Here is a 10,958-nt window from a genome sequence, read left to right as displayed (position 1 = left end):
TAATTTTTTTTTGTATTTTTAGTAGAGACGGGGTTTCACCATGTTGACCAGGATGGTCTCGATCTCTTGACCTCGTGATCCACCCGCCTCGGCCTCCCAAAGTGTTGGGATTACAGGCTTGAGCCACCGCGCCCGGCCCAGACTGACTTCTTTACTGTTTATATGTACGACATAGTCTGCTTAAAAACAAAAACAAACATAAACTGCCAAAAAACCATCCATTCCTTATGTAAAGATTGTCTCAGAATGGCAATTAACAGCTTCTACTATTAGCTTTCAACCTAATTTCTCATATTATTTCTTAATACTATAGGACAACTGCCAAACAAATCTCTTATTTTCTGCCTATGAACTTTTGTTCAAGCTGGTCTAACAGCTTGACAGTTTTTGTTTCTTTATTTAACTGACGAAAGGTTGCCTAGCTTTCAAAAATGTAACTTAGATGCTATTTCTTCCTGGATACCACAGTAAAAAACGACAGCTTCCCTTTTCTAACGTGAGCTAATACTCTGTACCAGTTGAGAGAATATGGCTTAACATTCAAGCAGACCTGGTTTTGTTTATAGTTCTGCCTTATTAAATATATGATGCTGGGTAAGTGAGTCTCCGAATCTGTTTTATCACCTGTAAAATGAGGATAATTCCTATCTCTTCGGGTTGTTGAAATAATTGAGATAAAACACACAAAATACCTAGCACAGTGTCTCGCATATTAAAAAAAAAAGAGTTCAAGAAACCTTACGTCTCTCCCCAACTGTCATATTTCTTATCACACTTTCTGCTTCATTACAATTACTTGTATATGCGTCTTACACCACCTCCCTTCCAACACATTTTAGAAAGACAGGAATTATGCTCTATGTAGCTTTGTATCCTCCACAGCACCAAGTTCAGTACCTTGTAAACAGTAAGGTAATGTGCACTGTTTAACTGAACAATAAATTAATCAGCAAACCTATTTTTGCTATATATTTCTCTGCGAGTTTTGAAGCTCTTAACTGAAAATATAACTGGACCAAAACAGCAAATACAAATGAATATAAAGAAAACTAATTTAACAAATCTGTTCTTGAAATCTGAGATTGTTATATGGTATCTGAACCTGTTCCCTTACCTGTTACTTCGTCACTGTGAGTTGACAACAATTTCCAAATGAGGTAAGGACCACCAAGAGTAACAGCAAAGAACAAGAATATTGGCCAAGATTTTGCTGAGTTAGCTGCTCGGTCCTCAGCACCAAGGCATGCCACAGTTCCTTCACTTTCTGCCCAGAGGTCCTCATTCTCAGAGCCTCTTCTTAAACCTAACATCCACTGTAACCGTCTATAAAGATACCGTATAGTCCTAACTAATGCAAAAGCTGAAAACACTTTTGTAAAGTGTATTTTCAATCGGGAAAAGTGATTTGCTACATCCAATACAGCCCTGAAACTGTTATAGACAGCTGAAAAGGTAGCATCCATCATCATACTGACAGAGGCAAAAGCATGCACAATACTTTCAATGGACTGAAATGCACCCCTGCTGCTTTCTTCAGCTTGCTGAACAAATCTACTGGGTGGAAGATCATCTACACGGAGGCGGTTGTAGCCCAGCCCATTATATCCGTAACTATAAGGGCTATAGCTTCCATAAAATGAATTTCCATAGGCACCATATCCAGAAGAAAATGAACTGTAAGCAGGTCTGAAGGTGTTCACACTGCTACTTCCTGTCTGCTGTGATGGCCTTGGAAGAATAGGTGGGGGCACTCTGGTAAGTGCTGGTTGTCCCGGTCTTGTCATTAAAGTAGGACCCAAATCAGCAGATCTAAAACCAAAGAAGATTCAAAACAGTTATTTAAGCGTACAATAAATTCAATTCAAAGTAACTATTAAACACCTCCTATATACCTAGTGCTATGACAAATTCTACTGATTTAGAGACAGAGTCTCACTCTGTTGGCCCAGGCTGGAGCACAGTAGCACAATCAAAGCTCACTGTAGCCTCAGCCTCCTAGGCTGAAGTGATCCTCCCACCTCAGCCTCCTCCCAAGCAGCTGGCACTAAAGGTGAATGCCATCACACTTGGCTACTTTTTTTATTTTTTGTAGAGATGGCGTTTTGTCATGTTGCCCAGGCTGGCAAACTTCCGGGCTCAAACAATCCACCCACCTTGATTTCCCAAAGTGCTGGGATTACAGGAGTGAGCCACTGCACCTAGCCATCATTTTAAAGTTTAAAATTTAATAGTTTTTAATATACTCACAGAAGTGTGTAACTATCACCATGTCTAATTCAGAATATTTTCATCACTTCAAAAAAGAATCCCCATATTCATTGGCAGCTACTCCCCATTTCCTGCCCACCCCTCCCCCAATCTTTGGCAACCATGAATTTATTTTCTGCCATTAGGTTTGTCTATTCTGGACATTTAATATATAGTTAATGCTTGTTATTCAAGACACTTATATTTTGTAAAGTTGCTGTGAACTCTGAACCAGCAAATCACTGCTCCTTTCATCAACCAATCAATACATATACTTATATGTGTTTCTGTTTCAAGTCACTTTATTCCAGGTATATTGTTAACTCATAACGAATTCATGGCCAACAACACAATAGCTCATGCCTGAATGAAATTATCTAACACCTGTACTCTCTGTAAGGCACACCACACACTTCCTGTGCTTAGGAACACTAGAGACCACTTCAGCACTATGCTTGGGCGCCATTTTAGACAGCAAAATCACCATTAAAAAATGTGAAAAAATCTGGCACTAAACAGACTTTGAAAAGGACAATTGTTTACAGCATGACAGCTGAAAAAGAAACCAGAGTGTTGCTTTTTTGTCTCTCGGTTGTGTCAGCTAAGGGACAACTCAGATTTTTCCCTGATCTACGTTTGTACTCAAATGACTGTGAAAGTGTCAGGAATGTTGATTTTGAGATTACAAATAAATTTTGGTGAGCAGACCAATTTGAAAATATAGAATCCACAAATAATGAGGATCTATAGCAAATGGACACATACAATGTGTAGTATTTTGTGACTGGCTTCTTTCACTAAGCATAATGTTTCCAAGGTTTATCCATTTTATAGCATGTTATCAGTACAGGCAGCCCTGGGTATCTGTGGGGGAGTGGTTTCAAAACCTTTAGATACCAAAATCCATGAATGTTCAAGTCCCTAACATAAAATAGCACAGTATTTGCATATAACCTATGCACATCCTCCTGTATAATTGAAATCATCTCTAGATTATAGTATCTAATACAGCGTAAATGTTATATAATTAGTTATACTGTAGTGTTTAGGAAATAATGACAAGGAAAAAAGTCTTTACATGTTCAGTACAGATGAAATTTATTTTTCCTGAATTCTTTTTAAAAATTTTTTAAGAGGGTCTCACTCTGTTGTCCAGGCTAGAGTGTTGTGGCATGATTCATAGCTCACTACAGCTTCCAACTCCTGGCCTCAAGTGATCCTCCCACCTTGGCCTCCCAAAATGCCAGGAGTATAGGTGTTAGCCACCACATCGGGCCTATTTTCTGAATATTTTTGATCCACAGTTGGCTGAATCCACGGATGTGGAAGGCCAACTGTATTTCATTCATTTTTATTGCCAAATTATATTTGTATTATTTTATTGCCAAAATATATTTATATTATTTATAATATACATCAGTTGATGTATATTGGGGCTGCTTTTACTTCTCGGCAATTACAAATAATGCTGCAATGGCCATTTATATACAAGTTTTTGTATGGACATGTTTGCTGGGTTATACGGAAACTCTACATTTAGCCTTTGAGGAACTGCCAGATTGTGTTCCAAAGCATAATGTAACATTTTACATTCTCGCCAGTGTACAAGGGTTTCCAATTTCTTCACATCCTTGGCAACATCTGCTCTTATCTTTTTCCTTATAGCTATCCTAGTGGGTAGAAGTGGTTCTCACTGTGGTTTTAATTTGCATTTCTTGATGGCTAACAATGTTGAGTATACTTTCAAGTGCTTATTGGTCATTTTATTTTTTTTTGAGACGGAGTCTTGCTCCATTGCCCAGGCTGGAATGCAATGGTATGATCTCAGCTCACTGTAACCTCCGCCACCTGGGTTCAAGTGATTCTCCTGCCTCAGCCTCCTGAGCAGCTGGGATTACAGGCATGTGCCACCACACCTGGCTAATTTTTGTATTTTTAGTAGAGATGCGGTTTCATCATGTTGGCCAGGATGGTCTTGAACTCTTGACCTTGTGATCTACCCACCTCAGCTTCCCAAAGTGCTGGGATTACAGGTGTAAGCCACCACGCCTGCCCTATTGGTCATTTTAAAATATTGTTTGGAGAAATACCTATTTAGATACTTTGTCCATTTTTAAGCTCATCTTTTTTTTTTAGAGATAGGGTCTCCTGTCATTGAGGCTGGAGTGCAGTGATGCAAACATGGCTCACTGCAGCCTTGACCTCTGGGGCTCAAGTGATCCTCCTGCCTCAGCTTCCTATGTAGCTGGGACCACCACCCCCACCTAACTTTTTGGTAGAGATGGGGTCCCTCTTTTTTGCCCAGGCTGGTCTCGAAGACCTGGGTTCAAACAATCCTTCCACTTCTGCCTCTCAAAGTGCTGGGGTTACAGGCATGAGCCACTGCACTTGGCTTAGCCTTTTTATCACTGCTTTTTAAATTATTGTGCTATATGAGTCCAAATATCTTTTAAAACTTTTTTTTTGGACAAAAATTCAGTTAAGGCTCACACATTGCATTTGGTTATTTTGTTTCCTTTCTCTTCTAAACTAGAACAATCCCATCTTTTTCAAATATCCCTGTACTTCTGAAGAGTCAACCCAGTTGACTCTTTTTTTCTAGAAATGTCCTACCCCCAGGCCAGGTGAAGTGGCTCATGCCTGTAATCCTAGCACTATGGGAGGCCGAGGCAGGCGGATCACCTGAGGTTAGGAGTTGGGAGATCAGCTTGGTCAACATGGTGAAACTCTATCTCTACTAAAAATACAAAAATTAGCCGGACGTGGTGGCAGGCGGCTGTGGTCCCAGCTACTCGTGAGGCTGAGGCAGCAGAATCACTTAAGCTCGGGAAGCAGAGCTTGCAGTGAGCCGAGATCACTCCGCTGCACTCCAACCTAGGCATCAGAGAGTGAAACTCGTCTTAAAACAAAAAAAAAACAAACTCCTAGCGCAGATTTGTGTTTCTCCAAAGTGTTAAGGTACTCTTATCTCACTTCCTATTAAGGCTGCATTTAACAGATTGATTAGAATCAAGTTCAATATTTTTTGGCAAGAATAATTCATAAATGATGTTGTTTACTTCATACAGTATTACTTTAGGAAGTACATAATGCTGTATTATTGCCTTCTTATTTGTGAAGCTAAGTTTGATTAGTTGGTTAAGGAGATGACTGTTATATCTTTCCATTAAAATGTATCTTTCCCTTTGTACTTAGTATATAATCTATGGGATGACATTTTGGTACCACACAAATATTCTATTCCCCAGCAACTGTTCATTTGATAGTTTAGCATCCATTCATCATCCTTGCCTGAAACAAATATTAGATGTGGAACTGCAAAATGGTAATTTTCTAATCTAGGCTAAAGTTTTAATTTAGATTTGTATTATAATATTGTAAACAAGTTACTAGAACTGTACTTTTTTTTTTTTCTTTTACTGGATCTAATGTTTAAAAAGAAAACAAAACTTAAAAGGAGCCAGTGAGTGGTCAGATAGTGCAGTGCATTCAGGCTTTGACGAAGCAGTTCTGCTCCAAAGTTGAAACAATAACAGAGAAAACAGAGAAAAACAAACAGGCATTATTTAGATTTAACACAAGACAGACAGACTTATGGAACAGAAACTAAACAGAAATGTAACATGTTAAGGAGGGCTGAAGCTACAGGCATACTCAATTCTGGTTCTGTAATCAGGCAGTGACAGCCAAGATGTAGGCTTCTATGAAGTAACAAAAATGAAAAGTGCTCTGTTAAAGTGGAACCAGTTCATTGCTTGAGGCTGGGAGTGAGGATGTGCCACCTTGGCTCCTACAAAGGGATTATAAAATTTGCTGATGACAGTTGAGTATTTTGAGAAAGTTACAGAACTAAGAAAGGGAGAGGACTGTGGTAAGGCCTCCAGTCCAGGAAATGAAACAACTACTGACTTGATCTGTGATATCCTTCATCTAACTCACTGTTTTTGCAGTGTTTTCTTCGTTTGCTTTTTGTTTTGAGACAGGGTCTCACTCTGTTACCCAGGCCGGAGTGCAGTGGTGCAATCACGGCTCACTGCAACCTCAAATTCCTAGGCTCAAGTGATCCCTCTTACCTCATCTTCCCAAGCAGCGGGGACTACAGGCATGTGCCACCATTCCTGGCTTCCCCCCCCACCTTTTTTTTTTTGGTAGAGATGGGTTCTCACTACATCTTGAGAGGCTGGTCCCCAACTCCTGGGCTCAAGCAATTCTCCTGCCTTGTCCTCCCAAAGAGCTAAGATTACAGGTGTGAGTCACCATGCCCAGGCTAGCCCACTGTTTTTATACCTGATTCTTCCCTAAGTGGTAGGTAGAAAGAACAGGCAGAGGCAACAGAAAATCTATTAGATGGAGAGGGGAACATGGAAGAGGGAAAGGAGAGAAAATAGAACTCTAAAATTACTACTCAAAATGACCATCTCAAAAATGCCCCACATATGAAGAAATAAAAACACTAAGAAACAAAGCCAACAAAAAACAAGAATAAAACCCAATGAAAAAAACTAATTTTATATAACAGCTCAGGAATGATTTTAGATATGTTAAAAATCATCAGAGAGAAATGAAACAGTATCTGTGAAATAAAAATTGAAATGAAATAAAAACACTTAAATATTAAAAAAAAAAATCCATTAGAAATCTTAGAAAAGATGGTCACAGGTCAGGCGAGGTGGCTCATGCCTGTACTGTAATCCCAGCACTTTAGGAGGCTGAGGTGGGTGGATCACGAGGTCAGGAGTTCAAGACCAGTCTGGCCAAGATGGTGAAACCCCATCTCTACTACAAATAAAAAAAATCAGCCAGGTGTGGTGGTGGGCACCTGTAATCCCAGCTACTTGGGAGGCTGAGGTACAGAATTGCTTGAACCCAGGAGGCAGAGGTTGCAGTGAGCCAAGATCGCACCACTGCACTCCAGCCTGGGTGTCGAAAGGAAAGGAAAGGGAAAGGGAAAGGAAGGGAAAGGGAAAGGGAAAAGGAAAGGACAGAAAGGTGGCCACAGCTACAGGAATTGCTTTCAACTATCTGTCAAGAAGAAAATTAGCTGCTATACACTAAGGAGCAGAGTGGAAATACAGAACTTGGGAATTCTACTTTAAGTAATGGTTGTTGAGGTAATTAGATTAACCCTCCCACTGAAAACTAGAAAGGTAGGAAATAGGAAAAATTTCTGTTTAAAGCATTAGAGAACAAGGCACTGAGGAATTCTGGAGTCAAAATCCAGGAGGAAAAAAAACCCCAGAGAGCCAGATATTTTGAGATGTTTCTCTAGAAACTAGGGCTAATTCCAGAAGAGATGGTTGACAGGATGAGAAGCTGGGCAGAGATCTTAACAGACTCCCTGGGATAAGAAGACATAAATTGGAGTGCAGAATTCTAAAGACGAAGGCCATAGGGAACCCTCACACTTCAGATTGGGACCATATAAACCTAAAAAGGGATCTATGCTAGTAGAAAGGGTGAAAGGGTTAACAGGAAATAGACTAACTCTGACAGGAATGAAAACCAAGTTTTAAATCAGCTCATTTCTTCATTAGATTAAAGTGATTCTAGATTGTTAGTGGCCTAACGTTCTAGTCAAAAGGAAAAGTCGTTAGAGAAAGATATCTTTAGGCCTCAGATCACATTAAACTGCCTATATACAATGTCCAGCTCTCATCAAAAATTAAATGGGCTTGGCTGGGCATGGTGGCTCACTCCTGTAAGCACTTTGAGAGGCCAAGGCAGGTGGATCACTTGAATCCAAGAGTTTGAGCCCAGCCTGGCCAGCATGACAAAACTCCATCTCTACTAAAAATACAAAAATTAGTCCGGTGTAGTGGTGCATGCCTGTAATCCCAGCTACTCACGAGGCTGAGAGGCAAGGATCACTCGACCAGGGAGGCAGAGATTGTAGTGAGCTGAGATTTTACCACTGCACTCTAGCCTAGGCAACACAGCAAGACTCTGTCCTGATAACAATAATAATAACAACAAGGCTTATATAACAAAATTACATATTTAAAAAAGAGAAACTTCAGATAATACAAAGACTTACCTCAAAACAAACAAACAAAAGACAGAGATGGCCCACAAGTCAGAGAGCTGACAAAAAAAAAAAAAGCCAGGAAAAATTTAGGTCCCTTGACAATGCTGAGACAGCAGATCTCTAGACTTCTTGCTAACTAAACAATAAATGTCTTTGTAGTCCAAAGCATAGTAAGTCAGATATTGTTACTTATAGCAGATATTATTCCTGATACAACGCTTAACAGAAGAGAGGAAAGCCTAGTGTTCAAACAAAACTTAAAATAGTATTTAAAAGTATAATTGGTGAGAATTTTCCTGAAATAAAAAAAAGACATGAATCCTCAGACTGAATACTGTGGGTACTGAGCAAAAAGAAACAAATATAAATGTGTGTGTCTGTATAATTCATACCTAGATACAATATAATAAAGCTAGGGGACCAAAGATATCAGATAAAATCTAAAAGGCTACTAAGGAGAAGGCAGTCTACCTATAAAGAAATCAATTAGGCCAGGTGAGGTAGCTCACACCAAGTGGACTGCTTGAGCCAGAAGTTTGACACCAGCCTGGGCAACATGGCAAAACCCCATCTCAACTAAACGTATAAAAATTAGTTGGGCATGGTGGCATGCACCTATAATCCCAGCTACTCAGGAGGTTAAGGCAGGAGAATCACTTAAGCCTAAGTCATAGAAGCTGCAGTGAGCCGTGATTACACCACTGCACTCCAGCCTGGGTGGCACAGTGAGACACTGTCTAAAAAAAAAAATCAGGCTCAACAGAAAAAATTATCTAGCTATAAAACTTTGATACAAAACCAGAATAGTACAAAGAAAGAAAATTTCAATTTCATCTAGGAACATGTATGCAAAAGTCTTACAATATTGGAATAGAATTCTTTTTCTTTTTGGAGACAGGGTCTTGCTGTGTTGCCCAGGCTGGTCTTGAACTTCCAGCCTCAAGCAATCCTCCTGTCCTGGCCTTCCAAAGTGCTGGGATTACAGATGTGAGCCACACCACCTGGCCTAGAATAGAATTTGAAATTGCATAAAATCACGACTAACCAGAGTTCACTGAAAAATGCAAGCGTGGTTCAACATTAGAAAGTTAATTGATACAATACACCACATTTTCATATTAAAGCAAAAACACATACAATGGTCTCAACAGATGCAGAAAACCCATTCATAAAATTTAATACTTCTTCGTGATAAAAATCTGAGCAAGGTAGGGCCAGGCGTGGTGGCTCACACGTGTAATCCCAGCACTTTGGGAGGCTGAGGTGGGCCAATCACCTGAGCTACCCAGGAGGCTGAGGCAGGAAAATCACTTGAACCCGTGGGTTAGAGGTTGCAGTGAGCCAAGATCACGCCACTGCATTCCAGCCTGGGAGACACAGTGAGACTCCGTCTCAAAAAAAAAATAATAATAATAATAATAAAAATTTAAAAATCTGAGCAAAGTAGCAAGATAGAATTTTGACAGGATATCTGTCAAAAACAAAAAGCAACTTCACACTTAACAGTGAAAAACTTCAGAAGCATTCCAGTGGAAGTCAGGACCAATACAAGGATACTAGCTTATCTGTAAATGACAGAACTGTCTACATAGAACTAAAGAGAATTTCAACCAAAGCATCAGAACTAATTAAGAGTTTGACATTATGCTGTACTTAACATTTATATTAGAAAAAAATCAATAGCATTCTGCCATACCAGTTAATAACCAACTGGAAAATGTAAAAGGAAAAAAGAAAGCCCGTTTGCAAGTACCACAGCAAAAATAATCTAGGAATAAAAAATATGAGAAAAAAAACTTCATGGAGATAAGATATTTAAGATAATCAAAATTCTCACCAATTGTAGCTTTTACAATATTCATGGAATAAAAAACTTACTTGATCCATAAATTCAGCTCAGTTCCAATAAAAATCCCAATCAAGACTTTTTAAAAAGGTCTAACTGTAACAAGGGCAATTACAAAGAACAGCAATGTGTGGAAACTACTGACATCCAAAAATCAAGACTTACAGAATTCTATAATTAAGACAGTGTGATGCTAGTAAACAGAAAGTGCTCAAAACAAAACCACATATTTAGGAAAACCTGATATGACATAGAAGGCATTATAAACTAGGAACAGACTACTCAATAAATGATGCTGGGATAATTAGTTACCTATATGGAAAAAAAATTAGATTCCCTAGTTCATATTGATTTTTTTTTTTTTTTTTTGGTTCGGAGTCCTGCTCTGTTGCCCAGGCTGGAGTGTAGTGGAACAGTCTCGGCTCACTGCAACCTCCACCTCCCAGGCTCAAGCCATTCTCCTGCCTCAACCTCCTGAGTTGCTAGAATTACAGGCAACCACCACCATGCCTGGCTAATTTTTGTGTTTTTATTAGAGACAGGGTTTCACCATGTTGGCCAGGCTGGTCTCGAACTCCTGACCTCAGGTGATCCACCCACCACGGCCGCCCAAAGTGCTTGGGATTACAGGTGTGAGCCATTACACCGGGCCTGATTTTTATACAAAGTCAGTTCCATGTGTATTAAAGATATGAATGTGAAAACCAGAAGATTTAAAACATACAGAAAAACTGTCCTGATCTAGGTAGACAGGATTTCTTAACCAAGACAAAAAGCACAGACAATAAAATATGAAAATTTTGGCTATATTAAAATCAAAGGGCCGGGCGCGGTGGCTCA

At 39.5% G+C, this 10,958-nt stretch overlaps 1 protein-coding gene across 2 annotated transcripts in view; it reads right to left on the bottom strand.

Annotated features, from left to right (window-relative positions):
• PEX13 (peroxisomal biogenesis factor 13) overlaps positions 1-10,958 on the bottom strand; it is a 20,574-nt gene that overhangs the window by 7,010 nt on the left and 2,606 nt on the right. Inside the window, exons 1-2 of one of the 2 annotated variants that reach the window (XM_037744459.1) lie at positions 5,902-6,023; positions 1,115-1,809 (exon numbers count right to left, since the gene is read on the bottom strand). In XM_037744459.1, coding sequence (XP_037600387.1) covers positions 1,115-1,784 — 670 coding nt within the window. In that variant the 5' untranslated portion in view covers positions 1,785-1,809; positions 5,902-6,023. Of the gene's footprint in view, positions 1-1,114; positions 1,810-5,901; positions 6,024-10,958 lie in introns of those variants that run through there. The other variant, XM_017545000.2, reaches the window with a different exon arrangement.

This window comes from Cebus imitator, unplaced genomic scaffold (genome assembly GCF_001604975.1).
Source record: "Cebus imitator isolate Cc_AM_T3 unplaced genomic scaffold, Cebus_imitator-1.0 Scaffold175, whole genome shotgun sequence".
In the NCBI taxonomy this organism is placed as follows: domain Eukaryota; kingdom Metazoa; phylum Chordata; class Mammalia; order Primates; family Cebidae; genus Cebus; species Cebus imitator.
Note: the sequence above shows the minus strand (reverse complement) of the source record. Positions and strands in the feature narration are given on the sequence as shown.